The 21,009-nt window shown below is 41.7% G+C and overlaps 1 protein-coding gene across 3 annotated transcripts in view; it reads right to left on the reverse strand.

The window, feature by feature from the left end:
- LOC126299189 (uncharacterized) overlaps positions 1–21,009 on the reverse strand; it is a 508,703-nt gene that overhangs the window by 52,100 nt on the left and 435,594 nt on the right. For all 3 annotated transcript variants that reach the window (XM_049990966.1, XM_049990965.1, XM_049990967.1), the window contains exon 5: positions 1,792–1,967. In XM_049990966.1, the coding sequence (XP_049846923.1) occupies positions 1,792–1,967 (176 nt within the window). The remainder of the gene's footprint in view (positions 1–1,791; positions 1,968–21,009) is intronic.

The raw sequence follows: 21,009 nt of genomic DNA on the forward strand, positions 1-21,009 counted from the left end.
GATAGAAACATGTGCTTCCTTGACACATCTGTAGAGGAGACAGCAGGAGAAAATGAAGAAACCCAATTTCTATCTGAAAGTATAAAATGTTCTTCAATTTGTGTACCAGTAGGTGCATGTGTAGTCATAAAACTTGTGTACAACAAAGACAGTAAGAAGAAACATGAGAAGAAGTTTTATGAACAAGTGCTTTCCACTACTAGGCTACTGATCAGGGAAAGCTTCAAGTCAAGTTCTTGAGAAAATCATTGAAATGCATAAAAAAAACCGCATGTTTCCCCTGATGCTGATGATTTAATGAAAGTGGAAACGACATTGATAATGGCATTAGTTACACCACTAAGTGTGTCATGAGGACACTAAAAGTTTCAGTTTGAACTATGGCCTGATTTTGTTTCTTATCAATGTAAATTTGAAATTATGACCAATGCTTGATATTGAAATAAAACAAAATTCTTTTTTCTACCAAATTACTCGATTTTCAATAGCTTTCATTACCTTTCTGTTGCAAAAAAACAGCTTTTTGTAAAATAAAATGTCAATGTCCTATGTTACCCCTTTCTGTAGGATAACATAGAACACGTGAGTTTTCATTTGAAAAGGCTGTCAGATGGAAAACTAAATTGAAAATGTTCACAAAATGTACAGACTACAAAGGCACCAGGATTTTGTGCATAAATGTTTATAGATACACTTGAGTTAAAGTGGAGAAACCATCAATGATAAAAGGTGTCCTATTTTACCCCATACTACAGTAAGTATTATAATCTTTAAATGACTTAATAAAAAGGACAATAAAGAAATGAAATTTTTATTCCGTTTATTATATTAATTTGTTCTTTCAGAGAATAATTTTTTGTATCTCTATTCTGATTTTATCTGTCATAAGTGTCTGTTGGACTCAATATCTTACTGAGAGACAAATTTTTGGAAAAAAATACATTTTGATGGCATCTGTTGCTGATTACACCTTTGATCAGTAATACTTTTAATTTTGATCAAAACTGTTATTTTGTTCTTGTATTGTCAATTAAATGTGTAACAATTTTCAGATTTTTTTATTATCTGTGATTATCTGTATATTTTGAGTTTTGTTGCTCTATATTATTGCTTATATGTGTAAAATGTAATGCTTCTGATTTGTTAAAATTTTGACATCCTTATGTTTCTGTTTCAAGGATTATCTGTACAAAAATTTGCATATTTTTTATTATTTTTTAAAATTTTACTTATGTCTGTACTTTACTCACATATATGTACCTGACAACTCTTATGAGACATGAGATGTCTCATAAGACTCATCAGGTAAATTTCTTCTGGGGTTCTGGAAGACATCTGCAGTTTTATTTTTGCAATGTGTTGGTGGTGTCAGACCAAATAAATTTCTCTCATCACATTTTTCATGCAACATCCAGTGTTGATTGGAAATGTTGTTCTATTTCTCATCACAAATAAAATGTCATTTAAAATGAAAATTTGTTAATACATTGAATATCACAGTTGACTGATTTGGGACTGCTCTATTAAACCGTAAAATATAAATTAATTAAAAAAAACATTTTGTTTATGTTGAGCAAAAAACTGACATTTTCTGTCGATACTGGACATTATGTGAAAGACATTATGGGTAGTATTTGTTTAAGCTGATTCCATCTACACATCATGAAGGCACACTTGGTAATATCACCGAAATGCATGAGATAAAATGTGTGTGAAACTCTTAGGAGAGACCTTTGAAATAGATGTCAGCTGTCACACAACAGAGACGTTTGCCCAGTAATAAAGCCGTACCTGTGACTCTGAGGAACTGTGCATATGTGGCAGGCAATGAACAAAGGCAGTGGGTGGATTGAACCATTCCAGTGGTTGCAGTGGCAGTGGTTGACAAGGAATGGCAGCCAGCACAGGCGCAGGTGCTGGGGCAGGTCCCACCAGCACTGTAAAGTTGCACAGCTCATAACCATCTCCTGCAATAAGAATAAACATAGGCAAAACGTCACTACAGAAAAGTCCAAGTGACATTACTGTCAAATGTAAACAGCTGTGTAATTGACTATGCATTGTACATTGTGACAGGGACTCTGCTTCTTCTAGAACATGGTGATAAAATGTCAGGTGATCAAAAGGTCAGTATAAATTTGAAAACTTAATAATGTAGATAGAGAGGTAAAAATTGACACACATGCTTGGAGTGACATGGGGTTCTATTAGAAAAAAAAAAGTGTTGCTAGACGCGTGAAAGATCTGTTGCGCGCGTCATTTGCTGGTGATCGTGAGCTCAGCCGCCACTTTCGTCATGCTTGGCCTCCCAGATCCCCAGAACTCAGTCGGCGCGATTATTGGCTTTGGGGTTACCTGAAGTCGCAAGTGTATCGTGATCGACCCACATCTCTAGGGATCCTGACAGACAACATCCGACGCCAATGCCTCATTATAATTTCGGACATGCTTTACAGTGCTGTTCACAACATTATTCCTAGACTACAGCTATTGTTGAGGAACATATTGAGCATTTCTTTACTTTGTTATACTAGTTATTGCTATTCTGATCAGATGAAGCGCCATGTTTTTAACTTTTGTATTTTTTTGCTTCTAATAAAACCCCATGTCCAGAATGAGATTTTCACTCTGCAGCAGAGTGAGCGCTGATATGAAACTTCCTGGCAGATTAAAACTGTGTGCCAGACCGAGACTCGAACTCGGGACCTTTGCCTTCCGCGGGCAAGTGCTCTACCAACTGAGCTACCCAAGCACGACTCACTCAGGAGTGCTAGTTCTGCAAGGTTCGCAGGAGAGCATCTGTAAAGTTTGGTAGGTAGGACTCGTAGGAGACGAGGTACTGGCAGAAATAGAGCTGTGAGGACGGGTCGTGAGTCGTGCTTGCGTAGCTCAGTTGGTAGTGCACTTGCCCGAGAAAGGCAAAGGTCCCGAGTTCGAGTCTCGGTCTGGCACACAGTTTTAATCTGCCAGGAAGTTTCAAAACCCCATGTCATTCCAAGCCCGTGTGTCAATTTGTACCTCTCCATCTACATTATTCCGTGATTTACTCAGTTTTCAAATGTATACTGACTTTTTGATCACCCGGTACATTCCACATTTGTGGAAATTTGATTGTTAGCTTAAATACAAACACAATACAAACATCTAAATCTACATTTATACTGTTTGTCCACGATAAGCTGACGATTCACTACGGCTGCAGCGCCGATGAGCGGTGAGAGAAAGGCAGCGTCGGCTGCTTTCGGCAGTGTTGTCTGGCACTGCTACCCGCATTTGTACTTAACAGGAAATCGGAGGCGGCACTCGCGGAAAGACTGGGCGCTGAAGTGACACTTCCGTCATATCGGAAATCACCCAATTTGTGCACATATTCATGCTCGAAATTTTTACGTACAACTTAGGTATTATTTATCTATCGGAAATAATGAAAAATGAAAGTAGACGAATGTACAACTTACTACACGATGAATCGAAAGTCAAAAATTTATTTTTGGAATCTGTTTGCACATTTCATTTATTAAACACAGCACATCAGTAATATTTACGAAGTGTAATTAACTGCGTCTGAAAATATTGTCAAAATGATGTTCACTAAAGATCACAGTCATTTCTGTTTGATTGAAGATCATCATCATCGTAGCTTGAGGGCGTGGCACTGATGATAGCTTAATCGATGACTATTTCCATTATTCCATCTCATGTCCAACACTTTTGCCCTAGCTACTGCACTTTCCTGCAGTAATGTTGCCAGTCCTGACCAGTAACTGGAAGGAAAACAGCATTAACAAAATTCTTCTACCTTTCCTTCGACATGCTAACAGTGAAACTGTTCTCCCTGAAATTGTGTTTTATTTTGACTCATGCCAGCTCTGTCAGATTTATATCGCAGTTGTGGGGCGGTAAACGGTCATTTTGTAGGCTCTGCTCTCAGCGATTTTATCTACGGCTGGTTTGTTTTGCTAGTTAGTGAAAACAGTTTCTTGCATGAAACTTCCTGACAAACTAAAATTGTGTGTCCGACCGGGTTCCCAGGTTCGAGTCTCTCTGTTGGAGAGTGGGGGAAATACACGCACCTAAGGAAAAATCGATGTGAACCATAAGTTACGTCATTAAAACCTACGAAAATAAGTACATATTATACAATAGACATTTCTCTACATATTCCAATCGTCTGTAAATAGTTAGAAACAGTACCTTAATTTTGAACATTAAAATAAAATAAAGTGCAAATGCGTGGCATTCCCCACCCCTGAGGGTAATGACACGCAAAGTACTGGGGAATAACACGTAAAACAAACAAACCGTAAAAATGTGCAATACTTTATATTTTTATTTGCTTATTAGTTACTACAAATAGTAAACAGTATATTTAAGAACGAAATAATGTTATTCTACAAACATCTCTTATAATTTTCGTTTTTTACATTTTTATTGATGTGAAAAGAGTTCATTTTTTCCTACAGCAAAGATCGCACTTGTAACCTTTTGGAGTGTTCCAGCCACTACATTCTTCATGACTTTAGCTGCTACAAGAAATACATCGGTACCATAGTTCTCCATCTTTCCCAAACTCTCCACAAACTAAACAGATATCTTCTGAAATCGCCAATGGATCAATATCATCCATTTCATCGTCATCGGAAATGTTCTGCAAGTCCATATTTAGGTCATCCTCGCTGCTACTTTCACTTTCTTGGTGGTGTTTCTTTTCTTCTTCGAGGCTTTTTTAAGTTTCAGATTTCTGCACTTATCTGCTTTCTTTTTCATGGCTTCTTTTTGTTTCTTTATTGATAACTCCATTAGCAGTTTATTCTTCTCTGGAGTTGCTGTAAGGATCACAGACTTTCCCTTAGGCTTTCCCTTGGCTTGTTTCGTCTTAGGAAGAACTTGTGTTTGTTTCGCAACACGAGATATGTCAAATACACTAACGTGCTTGATACATGCACTTTTAGTTGATATTGTTGTGACCTCTTCTAGGCCTACTAGAAGTGGAACATCTTCTGCTGAAGATCCAGGAATCTGTTCTTGACTCCTTTTGGGGATATGTGGCTCGTTTGTAGGTGCAACCACTTCATTTCCATTTGTTACATTCGGAACCTCTTCATCTTCAAGGACAACATCTCTTAAGATCTCACATTGGTTTAAGTCGTCATGCTGAAATTTGTTTGGATTGAAAGGGCAAATCCCACATGCCTTAAACCCTGACTGCCCTTTGTCCATGGTAGCGACCTTAATATATGCCTTATTAAAAAGTTCTGCTAACTCATGTGGTGTAATATTTTGATACACCTGTGACTTCATATACATTTCACATTCACGATTGAAGGCTGATTTATAAGAAGAAGAGAATGTAACATCTAGTGGTTGAAGCTTGTGAGAAGTGTGTGGAGGTATGGTTACCATGTTTTTCACAAAATTCAAAAATATCATGTGAAATGTGGCTGCTGTGATTATCTAAAATCAGCAGCACAGGGTCATCAATAGTTGATTTTACATTATTCTGAAAATGTTGGATCCATTCGAAAAATAGTGACTCATTGGACCAGCCATTGACGGAACAACCGTATATTTCTCCAACTGGTCCACCTTTACTTAAGAGATTTGACATCCTCTTCCTGGGGAAGATAAACATAGGGGGGATGGAGGAACCAGCAGCACTGAAACAACATATCACAGTCACGTTTTTTCCCCTTTCCCAATACGTGGCCCCACCTATTTGTTTAACATCTTTAGGAGCCAAAATTCTCTCGGGCTTTTGTACAGTATTTATGCCCGTTTCATAGACGTTGAACACTCGCCCCTCTTTAAATTTATACTTTTCAAAGACTTTTCTAAATTTTTAAAATATGCAATAACCTCTTCTTCATTAAATGCCTGTATTCTGTATTCTGGATTTTAATACCTACTCCAAATTTTTCTTTTGTTTCCTTTACTGCTTGCTCAATATACAGATTGAATAACATCGGGAGAGGCTACAACCCTGTCTTACTCCCTTCCCAACAACTGCTTCCCTTTCATGTCCCTCGACTCTTATAACTGCCATCTGGTTTCTGTACAAATTGTAAATAGCCTTTCGCTCCCTGTATTTTACCCCTGCCACCTTTACAATTTGAAAGAGAGTATTCCAGTCAACATTGCCAAAAGCTTGCCTTTCCTTAATCTTTCTTCTACGATAAGTCGTAAGGTCAGTATTGCCTCACGTGTTCCATTATTTCTACGGAATCCAAACTGATCTTCCCCGAGGTAGGCTTCTACTAGTTTTTCCATTCGTCTGTAAATAATTCGCGTTAGTATTTTGCAGCTGTGACTTATTAAACTGATAGTTCGGTAATTTTCACATCTGTCAACACCTACATTCTTTGGGATTGGAATTATTATGTTCTTCTTGAAGTCTGAGGGTATTTCGCCTGTTTCATACATCTTGCTCACTAGATGGTAGAGTTTTGTCAGGACTGGCTCTCCCAAGGCCGTCAGTAGTTCCAATGGAATGTTGTCTACTCCGGGGGCCTTGTTTCGACACAGGTCTTCCAATGCTCTGTCAGACTCTTCACGCAGTATCGCATCTCCCATCTCATCCTCATCCACATCCTCTTCCATTTCCACAATATTGTCCTCAAGTACATCGCCCTTGTATAGACCATCTATATACTTCTTCCACCTTTCTGCTTTCCCTTCTTTGCTTAGAACTGGGTTCCCATCTGAGCTCTTGATATTCATACAAGTAGCTCTCTTCTCTCCAAAGGTCTCTTTAATTTTCCTGTAGGCAGTATCTATCTTACCCCTAGTGAGATAAGCCTCTACATCCTTACATTTGTCCTCTAGCCATCCCTGCTTAGCCATTTTGTACTTCCTGTCGATCTCATTTTTGAGACGTTTGTATTCCTTTTTTCCTGCTTCATTTACTGCATTTTTATATTTTCTCCTTTCATCAATTAAATTCAGTATTTCTTCTGTTACCCAAGGATTTCTACTAGCCCTCGTCTTTTTACCTACTTGATCCTCCGCTGCATTCACTACTTCATCCCTCAAAGCTACCCATTCTTCTTCTACTGTATTTCTCTCCCCCATTACTGTCAATTGTTCCCTTATGCTGTCCCTGAAACGAGAGTGAAATAGAAGGGAGAACCGATAGAGGTACTCAAAGTACCCTCCGCCACACACCGTCAGGTGGCTTGCGGAGTATGGATGTAGATGTAGTAGATGTAGAACTCTGTACAACCTCTTGTTCTTTCAGTTTATTCAGGTCCCATCTCCTTAAATTCCCACCTTTTTGCAGTTTCTTCAGTTTTAATCTACAGGTCATAACCAATAGATTGTGGTCAGAGTCCACATCTACCCCTGGAAATGTCTTACAATTTAAAACCTGGTTCCTAAATCTCTGTCTTACCATTATATAATCTATCTGATACCTTTTAGTATCTCCAGGGGTCTTCCATGTATACAACCTTCTTTCATGATTCTTAAACTAAGTGTTAGCTATGATTAAGTTGTGCTATGTGCAAAATTCTACCAGGCGGCTTCCTCTTTCATTTCCACCCCGCAATCCATATTCACCTACTACGTTTCCTTCTCTCTCTTTTCCTACTACCGATTTCCAGTCACCCATGACTATTAAATTTTCGTCACCCTTCACTATCTGAATAATTTCTTTTATTTGATCATACATTTCTTCAATTTCTTCGTCATCTGCAGAGCTAGTTGACATATAAACTTGTACTACTGTTGTAGGTGTCGGCTTCGTACGTATCTGTCTTGGCCACAATAATGCGTTCACTGTGCTGATCGTAGTAGCTTACCCGCATTCCTATTTTCCTATTCATTATTAAACCTACTCCTGCATTACCCCTATTTGATTTTGTGTTTATAACCCTGTAGTCACCTGACCAGAGATCTTGTTCCTCCTGCCACCGAACTTCACTAATTCCCACTATATCTAACGTTAACCTATCCATTTCCCTTTTTAAATTTTCTAATCTACCTGCCCGATTGAGTGATCTGACATTCCACGCTCCAATCCGTAGAACGCCTGTTTTCTTTCTCCTGATAACGACATCCTCTTGAGTAGTCCCCGCCCGGAGATCCGAATGGGGGACTATTTTACCTCCGGAATATTTTACCCAAGAGGACGCCATCATCATTTAATCATACAGTAAAGCTGCATGCCCTCGGGAAAAATTACGGCCATAGTTTCCCCTTGCTTTCAGCCGTTCGCAGTACCAGCACAGCAAGGCCGTTTTGGTTATTGTTACAAGGGCAGGTCAGTCAATCATCCAGACTGTTGCCCTTGCAACTATTGAAAAGGCTGCTGCCCCTCTTCAGGAACCACACGTTTGTCTGGCCTCTCAACAGATACCCCTCTGTTGCGGTTGCACCTACGGTACGGCTATCTGTATCGCTGAGGCACGCAAGCCTCCCCACGAACGGCAAGGTCCATGGTTCATGAGGGGAGGAGCCTCTGCATACTCAAATGCAATCTTCCGCAACTGGATGCATGTAATGCCATAGAACAGCTTGGCCATTGTAATAACATGATCCCCAGTCTCATTTTCCTGTTCTGTCGAAAATGAGTTTCTTCCAAGTTTTGCACCCTCAGTATTTTTAGCCTTCATTCTCGTTTTCAGAGTAGCTTCATGAATTCCGAAAGCTCTTGATATTTCTCTTATTTTTCTTCCAGATTTGATGGCATCTAGAGCCTTACAAAGTTCTTCTTGTGTCCATTTTGCTTCCTGGGTTTTTCTTTTATAATATCTACCCATCTGAAATTTAAAAGATAAAACCTCGTTAGTATTGAAAATATAACCTGCGAGGGGGAATCCCACGCACTTCAACACCTGCGTGGCATTACCCCACCATAAGTTCGATGACTAATGTAAGCATAACTCAGCACCTAATTCAAATAGCGGGACAAATCTACAATTATATTTAAGGTTTCATCTAGGGTTAATAGTTGAAACGAAAGAATTACATTAAAGCAACTTACAGTAGCACTTACCATGAAAAACACAGCTGACCAAAATTACATGAGACACGCCGAAAATAAACAATACTTCACTGCTCCAACAATGCCACTGGAAAATGGCTGGCGTGAGCTGCGCAGTAGTTGTTACTCCTGCCGGCAGGGTGTAGCAAATTGCATTAATCAGCCTGCGTGGGATTACCCACATGCGTTTAATTTCCCCATCTTCCCCTAGAAACCACACCATATTTGCAAACACCTTCAGCCGACGTCCGGTACTTTCGTCATCTTCAAGAAATTAGCTAGTTAGTGAAAACAGCTTCTTGCATGAAACTTCCTGATAAACAAAAACTGTGTGTCCGACCGGGTTCCCAGGTTCGAGTCTCGGTCTGGCACACAGTTACAACTTGTCAGGAAGTTTCAAACCAGCACACACCCCTGTGCAGGCTGAAAACTGGTTGTAGTTTCTTTCAATTTGCAGCAAGTACTTGCCGAATTTGTCATTTTGTGGAAGTTTTTCTCAAGCTTACAGAAGTGGCCTGTGTTCAGTAGCGATGCGAAAAAGTCAGTGTCGAAAATGAGAACGGCACAAAGACAGATGGGCAGAAAGAAACGTACCAGTGGAACCCCTAAAGATTTATACAGGGTGTTACAAGAAGGTACGGCCAAACTTGCAGGAAACATTCCTCACACAGAAATAAAGAAAAGATGTTATGTGGACATGTGTCCGGAAACGCTTAATTTCCATGTTAGAGCTCATTTTAGTTTCGTCAGTATGTACTGTACTTCCTCGATTCACCGCCAGTTGGCCCAACTGAAAAATGGTTCAAATGGCTCTGAGCACTATGGGACTCAACATCTTAGGTCATAAGTCCCCTAGAACTTAGAACTACTTAAACCTAACTAACCTAAGGACACCACACACACTCATGTCCGAGGCAGGATTCGAACCTGCGACCGTAGCAGCCTCGCGGTTTCGGACTGCAGCGCCAGAACCGCACGGCCACCGCGGCCGGCTGGCCCAATTGAAGGAAGGTAATGTTGACATCGGTGCTTGTGTTGACATGCGACTTAATGCTCTACAGTACTAGCATCAAGCACATCAGTAATTAGCATCAACAGGTGAGTGTTCATCACGAACGTGGTTTTGCAGTCAGTGCAATGTTTACAAATGCGGAGTTGGCAGATGCCCATTTGATGTATGGATTAGCACAGGGCAATGGCCGTGGTGCGGTACGTTTGTATCGAGACAGATTTCCAGAACGAAGGTGTCCCGACAGGAAGACGTTCGAAGCAATTGATCGGTGTCTTAGGGAGCACGGAACATTCCAGCCTGTGACTCGCGACTGAGGAAGACCTAGAACGACGAGGACACCTGCAATGGACGAGGCAATTCTTCGTGCAGTTGACGATAACCCTAATGTCAGCGTCAGAGAAGTTGCTGCTGTACAAGGTAACGTTGACTTTGTCACTGTATGGTGAGTGCTACGGGAGAACCAGTTGTTTCCGTACCCTGTACAGCGTGTGCAGGCACTATCAGCAGCTGATTGGCCTCCACAGGTACACTTCTGCGAATGGTTCATCCAACAATGTATCAATCCTGATTTCAGTGCAAATGTTCTCTTTACGGATGAGGCTTCATTCCAAGGTGATCAAATTGTAAATTTTCACAATCAACATGTGTGGGCTGACGAGAATCCGCACGCAATTGTGCAATCGTTATCAACACATATTTTCTGTGAACGTTTGGGCAGGCATTGTTGGTGATGTCTTGATTGGGCCCCATGTTCTTCCACCTACGCTCAATGGAGCACGTTATCATGATTTCATACGGGATACTCTACCTGTGCTGCTAGAACATCTGCCTTTACAAGTACGACACAACGTGTGGTTTATGCACGATGGAGCTCCTGCACATTTCAGTCGAAGTGTTCATACGCTTCTCAACAACAGATTCGGTTACAGATGGGTTGGTAGCGGCGGACCGATTCCGTGGCCTCCACGCTCTCCTGACCTCAACCCTCTTGACTTTCATTTATGGGGGCATTTGAAAGCTCTGGTCTACGCAACCCCGGTACCAAATGTAGAGACTCTTCGTGCTCGTATTGTGGACGGCTGTGATACAATGCGCCATTCTCCAGGGCTGCATCTGCGCATCAGGGATTCCATGCGACGGAGGGTGGATGCATGTATCCTCGCTAGCGGAGGACAGTTCGAACATTTCCTGTAACAAAGTGTTTGAAGTCACGCTGGTACGCTCTGTTGCTGGGTGTTTCCATTCCATGATTAATGTGATTTGAAGAGAAGTAATAAAATGAGCTCTAACATGGAAAATAAGCGTTTCTGGACACATGTCCACATAACATATTTTCTTTCTTTGTGTGTGAGGAAAGTTTCCTGAAAGTTTGGCCGTACCTTTTTGTAACACCCTGTAATTGGCACCACCAGTCAAGAAAGTGGGAAATGAGTTTATCAAACAATTTGTTTCACCAGAAGGGAAAGCAGAATGACAGTATAGACGTCTTTAAATTTTAGCTGACTTTTTTAAATGTTACTGTAAACATAAACGCATTTCATTTGTGATAAAAGTAGTAAGTACAGATTTCAAAAGTCGGACCGTAATTAAAAGGCAGTCTCTTGGTGAGATACCACGCCGAACTTTTGTTTCCTGTTAGCGAATATTAGATTGTACAGTAGACAAGAGATGTTCGAAATTTCCATATGACATACCGGCACTCAAAGTTTTTAATCTGAGTGAAAATTGAATAGTATTTCTTGGTAACATCTTCTAACATTTTTTATTTTGTATTTCGTCACGATTTTTATTCATTAATAATAATGAAACAACAGTGAACACTGCTTTGGTTTTTTAAGAATAACTGCACTTCTACAGCAAGTACTTGCAGAAAGTTTCTGACATAAACTTACCCAAGTGACATGAACAAGTAAACTTGCGTAACATTTTGTTCTAATCTAAACACCTTAGCAAACGCTTACAGAACACTGCCCGCATCTCGTGGTCGTGCGGTAGCGTTCTCGCTTCTCACGCCCGGGTTCCCGGTTTCGATTCCTGGCGGGGTCAAGGATTTTCTCTGCCTCGTGATGGCTGGGTGTTGTGTGATGTCCTTAGGTTAGTTAGGTTTAAGTAGTTCTAAGTTCTAGGGGACTGATGACCATAGATGTTAAGTCCCATAGTGCTCAGAGCCAGAACTTACTTAGTAGTAAACAGCCTTTCGTAATAATTCGTGCCTAGGGGCAGCTTGACGTTGGCAGCGTGCGGAGAAAAATGAATATGCTTCAAATGGTGCCGATCTTCTATGCTTCTGGCAGCACTAGCGCAATCGTCAATTTATTGTGGCGAAACGGTATTACTGGTAGCACTATCTTCTCGCTTCCCTATTCATTTATGAATGGTGCAGGGGATGAATGAGTATCGGTAAACATATGCATAAGCTTTAATTTCTCGAATTTTCTCGTTTCGGTCATTACGCAACATGTTAACTGGAGGAAGTGGTACGTGGCCTGACTCGTGCCGGAACGTATTCTCTCGAAATTTCAATAGCGAACCTCTCTTTGTTGTACAACACCACTCTTGTAGCGTCTGCCAGTGGAGTTTCTTGAACATCTCCGTAACGATCACGCTCCGACTAAATGATTCCTTGACGAGACGTGTCGATCTTCGTTGAATCTTGTCTATTTCTTCTATTAATCCAGACTGGTAAGGGTCCCGGAAAATATGTACTAACAGGAATCAGTCGTAGAAGTGCTTTTGTTAGCTACGTCTTTCGTGGGTGACTTACATTTCCTTAATACTTTTCCAGTGACTCTCAGTCTGGCATCTGATTTTCCTACAATTAGTTTTATGAGGTTATTCAACTTCGTGTTGCTCTGTACATTTACTCCTAGGCATCTTACGTTTTATACTGTTCCAGTGATTTATCGCCAACAGAGTAATCATACACTGGTGGTTTTCTACACCTATTTATGCACGCTACGTAACGTTCAGATTCAACTGCCTGTCGCTGCGCCAGTCATCGACCCCTGCAGGTCTTCCTGCAATTCACTGGACTGCTGACATTGCTACCTTCGTATGGAGAATCATGTCATATGCGAACAACTTTATGGAGCTTCCAAAGTTATCCACTACTTCATTTATGTCGGTGGGTGTTGATAATCTTGGCACTGAGCACACTTAAACTCCACACACACACACACACATTTAAATAGACCCTGTATTATGAATGAAGAAACACACCGCACTGGTGTAAATTCTACAATATTTATTGTTTGCAAACCGATTTTCAGTTGTTACACCACTGTCAGGTACAAAATTAAATGTCAAATGTGTGGTGGTTGGCGGTGAGCAAGAAATCATGTAGGCCCCTATCTATTATAAATCACAGTGACTGAAAAGTCGCCGGCCGGGGTGGCCGAGCGGTTCTAGGCGCTACAGTCTGGAACCGCGCGACCGCTACGGTCGCAGGTTCGAATCCTGCCTCGGACACGGATGTGTGGTTGGTGGTGAGCAAGAAATCATGTAGGCCCCTATCTATTATAAATCACAGTGACTGAAAAGTCGCCGGCCGGGGTGGCCGAGCGGTTCTAGGCGCTACAGTCTGGAACGGCGCGACCGCTACGGTCGCAGGTTCGAATCCTGCCTCGGACACGGATGTGTGCGATGGCCTCTTTTGAGCAGGAAATCGCTGCATGATCTATTTGGAATTCTCCCATTCGCTGTTTAGGTGACCTCCATGTTTTCTTTTTTAGTGGGGATTTGGTGAGGGACGTTGACATAAACTTCAGATTGTTCTGTTGTATATTTGTGCACGGAAAACTTTCCCACAGCTCCCTGGTGACTTTTTTCTCTGCCGATTTGTGTTTTAAAATCACAAAGCAAAATTCTTATGTCATCTTTGGGGATCTTGGCCATCACTGTCTCTAACGTTGTCCAGAATTTCTCTGTTGATTTGGGATATTTTTTGCTATCCCCATTCGTTGGGCGTGTACATTGATCATGGTATATTTCTTGTTTGCGCACTGTATTCACATCGTTATTAGCCTGCTGTTTATGGCGGTGACTTCTCTGATTGAATGGATTATGTTCTTGTGTATCATGAAGGCCATGCCCCGAGGTGGAACACCCCTGGCTATTCGTTTTTCTGTCTTGCTCTTGGTGTGCAAAATTTAAAGGATGACAGTAATTTTCGCATGGTGTGTCACTGCCAAGTAACATAGGACGATGAAATTCGGACCATACATGGAAAAATTCTGTTACAGTATAGTAGAGCACAGTACAGAAGGTAAGTGAAAGAAATACGCTGTGAGACGAACAGAAATGATACTTTCATTCAAAAGCAATAATTACACTGAAGTCATCGCGATTTATGATGGTCTCTTGGACATTATAGAGGGCAGGAGATATTTCGTAATAGGAAGTGAGATCACCACGGTCAAAAATACATGCACTGCAACCTGCTCGCCTGCTAGCCCCAAGGTTGGTAAGGAGTTGGTGTGGTAACGGCGTTCCATTCGTCCACCAGTGTGTTTGGCCACTGGTGGACGATCATTTGTACATGTGGACGGAGTGCAGTACGACTCCCCAGCGCATCCACACGAGCTCGACGGGATTTAAGTCGGAGGAACAGGCAGGCATGGCCCTTCGACGACTATACTCTCGTTCCAAGAGCTGCCCCGCCTGTGCAGTTCCATGCGGCCGCCTTTTGTCATCCATAAAAATGACGTCGGGGCCGAATGCGCCTCTGAAAAGACGCACATGGGGAAGGAGTACAGTGTCACAATAACGTTGACCAAGGAGTGGACCATATTAAAACATTTGGAGGTCAGTGTATCCATGCAACATTCTGTCTCTCCAAATCAAAACACCTGGACCACCAAATTGTTCCTGCGTGCATTACGTGTTTCCACCTCTCGACAGATGTGCGTACGTTCTGAAGAGCGTAGGTACTGCAGACGACTCTGCCGCAGGTTAAAGGTTTCTGTGTATTATATTTTTTGTTTGCAGTTTGATTGTTGATTGAGTCTTCAGTTGGTAGTTTCCCCAGTTTATTTTGCACCTATAAAACTATAATTGGCATCCGATGTATCTAATTTACTTTCAGGAAGTATGCTAAAATTTTGTATACCTTGGTAATTGCAGAGCAACGCATGTGCAATCTCTCCATCCCCCTCGCCACTCGCCACCCCCCCCCCCCCCCCCACCCTCCGGCTCCCTCACCCAACGATCACCAAAGGGAGGGAGATACGGTTATGAATCTCATATCTTAACATGAGAAAATGAGTAGAAATAAATCAGACGCAAATCATTTAATAAAGGCAAGTCTTCCGGTCTACACTGTATACCAATTATTTCCTCGCCCAACGAAATGTTGTACTCAAAGACTGGAAAGTTTCACAGGTCACGCCAATATTCTAGAAAGGAAGTAGGAGTAATCCACTAAAATACAGGCCGATATCACTAAGTCGATTTTTAGTGGGATTTTGGAACATGAACTGCGTTGAACATTATCAGTTACCTCTAAAAAGACAATCTATTCACAAGTCGTCGACACGTATTCAGGAAATGTCGTTATTTTGAAACGTTAACAGGCTCTTTCTTTTTGCGAAGTTACGGAGTGCTATCGACGGGAGATCTCAGACTGATTCAGTAGTTATAGATTTCCAGAAGGCACACCGTTCCTCACTAGCGGCTTCAAATCGAAGTGCATACTGAATAGCGTCCCAGTTACGCGTGCTGAAAAGTAATACCTCCGTATTTTGTATGCGAAAAGTCTTAAAGCTTTTTAAACAGAACGAACTTAACATTCTGCATCTTTAGTCTTGACGTCTACATATTTATTTCGCAACATAATCACCCTGGCGACGCACACATTTCTCCCAGCGAGAGACATATTTGTTGATATCGTCAACGTGGTATGTATGAATTTGTTGGTGGAGACACAATCTCATTTCTGCCTGCTCCGCTACATCACTATCAAAGCGAAGTCCTCGAAGGCGTTCTTTAACTTTCGGAAACAGATGAAAATCGGATGGGTCTGGGATTGTCATGCTGAAAGGAGTGGCTGCTCCATGTGTGGACGAAATTTTCCTATTCTAAATTCGATTATAAAACGCTTTCTCTCACTCAACTACATAGCTACAATTCGGAATCTGCTAACGGCAGTGGGCTGAAAATATGTAGACATGGGGAATAAAGATGTTAAATGTTAATAACATTTAATTTATTTAAAAAGCTAAAAAGTTTTCACGTAATAATTTCGGAGACATTACATATCAGCACACCCTCGAATTATCCTTTTTTTCTATCCCATGTTTTAGGTTATTAGCCTATCATCTAGCATTATTGACAAAAATGATGAGCAAAATGGCACAAACATAAACAGCAAAGAATTTACAATCATCAAGGAAATTAACTGTTAAACTAAATGCATAAAATGTTACATTTATAATTATAGAACATTAAAATAAATAGATGGCAAACCCCTTAATAGTGGCGCACAACTTAACAAAAGCGAATAAGAGAATCAGTGTGTATTTTTTCCCGTGTGATAAGTTTTATCAAGTATTCACTGTGGAATGAATAGAACGTAGTAAGGTAAGTGTGTCTGTTATTCTGCTGTATAAATTGTTACTCCAAACAGAAGATAAATGATTACGATTCATACGATAATGCACTGCTCGTGTTACTCTGAATTACGATGCAATTCTCCTTGTTACATGCATCCATGAAATCTGTAAATGTTATGTTTTTTCTTTTTCTGTGTAAGATTCACTATGTATACATGTCCCGTCACTGCATTATTGGTGTGAAAAATGTCAATGCCTTACTTCATATCTCGTATGATCATATACAACAAAATAGTATAAAAGGATCTATTAGCACGCATTCAATGTTATTTTCAGTGCATACAAATGTGAGAAGGATGAACTGAATATCTGAGGATAAGGAGCTGTGTGTTAACCTACGTATAGTGGGTATGAGTCGTGTCAGTAAGAACACCCCCCGTGGAAGGCAAGCTTCTGGGTTTGAGTCCCAGACCTGTGCACAGTTTCAATCTACTAGGATGTTTCAAAACAATGCACACTCTGCAGCAGAGTGAAAGGTTCATTCCATAAAGTTTTGTTCCTGACTCAAAGCTCAATATCACCTTAGACGCCAAATGAAGCCCTAGACGAAACGAAATCAACTCTTTTCCTTCTTCTTCTGTTTCCTGGTCTTACCCTGTATTTTGACGGAGTCGCCATGTTAATAACTGGATTTGGCAATGTTAGTGATAAAGGGTGACCAGATACCCTTCCGCTGACCACCCGTTCCTTCCCAGTACAGAATTTGTGTACCCCACCAGTCTGCTTATAGTGTTATCCCGTGTGAAAGTGTGCAAACGTTTACCAAATGTTTACGAATCGTATAACTGAGGTGGGATGTGGGATTCAGCCCAGTAATCACCTAGCCTGATGTGGCAAACCAACTGAAAGCCACATGCAGGCTGGCCGGCACACTGGCCCTCAGAGTTAACCCACTAAGAGGATTCGATTTGGGGCCAGTGCACCTCCCCAAATCCAGGAAGTGGCGCGTTAACGCTCGTCGCTATCCGGGCGGTAGGCAATGCTACATCAGGTAAGTATGTCCACAGCAGTTGTGGATTTGAGTGCCTAACAACAGGGGCTCCATTAAATGCTTGAAAATAAGCATAGGTGGATCTCAGTCCCCTATCACTGTCAAAGTTAACAGACAAGAAAATTTTCAATTGCACCACATTCGAAGTACATACTCAGTACTGCAGTATCCTACTCTTTTTGTCTTTAGTTTTCTTTTTTCATAGCTAGAACGGGAGTGTTGTTTGGTACACTGATGTTTGATATGTGATGATGATCAAGTCCCATACTCCGTGATGGAGCGTAGGGGAACGAAGCGGAAGACCTGCACCGCCGTACTAGGCAAGGTCCTAGTGGAGGTGGTTTGCCATTGTCTTCCTCCGACCGTAATGGGGATGAATGATGATGATGAAGACGACACAACACCCAGTCATCTCGAGGCAGGAAAAATCCCTGACCCGCTGGGAATCGAACCTGGGACCCCGTGCTCGGGAAGCGAGAACGCTACCGTGAGACCACGAGCAGCGGACGTTTGATATGTACACATGCACAATTTTGCAGGACCTGTTAAGACAGTGTGGAGTAGTAGAACATAGCAGGAGTGGCCCCAATCTCCATTGTTGCCAAATTTATTCAAGCTGGCGAATCCAAGGTGGCAGCGATAGATATAGCAACATCGCAATGATGTCATGGTGGGAAGTTCAAATTTTGGTGGGAGGATAGGTCAATTGAGCTACCTCCACTAACCTAACACCCTCCTCTCCCCCCTCCCCTCCCGTCCCCAGAAACTGACGAGAAGTTAAAATTCCATCAGGACAATGGAACACATCACGGCTACCTCTACTAACACAAGAAAATGGCGGGAAAATAGGTCACTTGGGCTACCTCCAATAACCTAAGTCATCCGACAGCCACTTTTCTTAGGAATTGGCAGGAAAAGACTCAACCTATGCTGGGTAGGATGGATGTATGTCTTTATTTAAACACCTCCATCCAGAGTGTTCATCATGAGGTCTGGAGTCCAACTGACCTAGTACACAGTACCGCCACCAGAGGGCGCTGTTATCCCTCCTGTGACATAATCCAATGTGGCGGTCTGGAGAGGAAAAAATGTCAAGAAAAGGACTCAGTCTGTTCTGCGCTACTGGAGAGAGGAAGGAGTTACTTTACTTTTGGAACACTTTATTTAGGGACGATTTTCACATATAGTTTATTTATTACACTCATACAAAACACTTGCCCCGACGTGCTTAGGGTCACAGTAAGTAGTCCGCATACCTGCAAACTACTCGTAAATAATGCAGTACACTGATGTGCAGACACGCAAACAAATCGTAAATCACCAAAATAATGCAGTTCACTGATGTGCAGACATGCTCACTAATTATAAAATGTCGAAATAAAGAAATACAATTTATTTAGGGATAGATTTCACCTGCAAACGACTCGTAAATCACCGAAATTATGCAGTACACTGGTGTGGAGACGCAAACAACTCGTAAATTGTAAATTGTCAAAATAATTCATGTAAAAGGCTCTGCAAACACACTTGCTAATCGTCAACTGTCGAAATCATGCATTGCACAGCACCCAGACTTGTTCACAAAATAATGCGACAGACATGACAACAAAACGTAAATTACTGAAATAAAGCAGATATAACGCTCTGCCAACACGCTCACAACGCTTAAACAGCCGAAAATAATGCCATGCACAAACACTCAGTGCATGTAAAAAACGCGACATATCAGCGAACTGCCTCCCCCCCCCCCTCCCCCCTACAGAACTTCAAGGCATGCTCTCGCTGGTCCCATACGTGATACGCCTCTGGCCATGTGTGTTTACCATTGCTGGCGCGATGCCTGTGGATACTGACATCACAAATAGTACTATAGAAAATCTGTTCCAGAATAACATCAACTGCTTTTTCCCTAGTGATCCTAACAGGACATATGAGGTGCATCTAGCCAAGCACGCTTGCTTACCTCCCCAACGTGTCTCACGCATCACCGCAAAATGTCCGTGTGGCGACTCACCATCAAAAAGATTCTCAATGCTATATTGACGTCACATGGCTATGTAAAATAAGAGCCAAGGCAACCTCTCGGAAATTGTATAGTGTCCCAGAAATAGTTAATGGTCGCTTTTGTAGGAGCATTTGTGATGTCTCAGGTTGTTTGCATGGTAAAACTTGTCCTAACAGTACCTGTTTAGCGAAATAGCACAGAATAGCGCCGAATGCATTCCTGCTGATGGTCCTAATGCGACACCCCTTCCATCATGTGTTAAGTGCTGCTTTCAACAAACATCTTCAAAATGCAAACGTTCTCACTGCTACATGGAGGCTCCAACGTCCCGGCACACAGGATGTCTTGTGAATGAATGGAGCATTATGATTGGTTCTTATGGGATTTACCCACCAAATTACTGGCGCGCTGGTGTGGAAGCACTGTCTACCTTTTTCTTTCTTTCTGCAGATGAAACTTTCAGCTGCAAAAAGTATTTTGTACTGATCACCATATTGCACCAACAATTAAACCTTGCAAAGTGGCACACAGATCGTCAAATATGGAAAGATTCTTACTCAGTTACACTGCTCTGCCACTAAGGACAGGGGATTGAATATTAGAGCATGAAACCGATCTCCAACCCAGCAATGTATCACCGTGTACCGTGTCAGTGTAGTAAACATATAATTCGTATCCTGCACCATGCAAAATCGCCACTTTTACGTCATTCCTACATCATCAGCCACCAGACACTCGTACATTTATTGCGAAGACAGACAGCATAACCACATGCGCTGTAGGTATACTCCTCTCTGCACTAGATATTTCCCACGAGGTCTGGTGGTCATCCACTCCCGACACTTGACCAGAGCGCGAGTGCCTACTTTAAATTTCTGATTTGCATTGGCTGGAAGGCCTGAACGTTAAATAATTACGAGGTGTAGCCTGGAGCTCATCAAAGTGATGAGTTGTCCGGCAACTCCCGTGGTGTTTAGGTGGCGGGCCGTGGGCCCTCTAGGCCGGAGTTTTGCGTTATAAAGTGGTTATCATCTGGATGCCTGTAGTTAGTGATCTTACTTGGTCAATGAGGTTATTTTTCCGCTACATAAAGCCTATAAAGCGAAATTGTGTTCCAGTACGCGCGTCGAATTTCACTTGGGCACTTTTGTCGTGTGTTGCTGTTTAATGAGCGTAGACTTGTTCGGTAATAGGTCCAAGAGCAGAGCGTATAGTTATTAGCTATAGGTGGTACTGGATAAAACTTACAGAGTTGGCTAAAATTGATTCACGCCAAAAAATGTAGTTTGTTACTGGATAAATATGAGTGTGGAGATTTTGTGAGGCATTTGCCGTTATAGACATTCAACTGTATTGTTGTTTTGCTTTGTGGAGATTATCGACAGTTGGAGACAGTGTATGAATTACTGGTGG

This window comes from Schistocerca gregaria, chromosome X (genome assembly GCF_023897955.1).
Source record: "Schistocerca gregaria isolate iqSchGreg1 chromosome X, iqSchGreg1.2, whole genome shotgun sequence".
NCBI classification, from domain to species: Eukaryota; Metazoa; Arthropoda; class Insecta; order Orthoptera; family Acrididae; genus Schistocerca; species Schistocerca gregaria.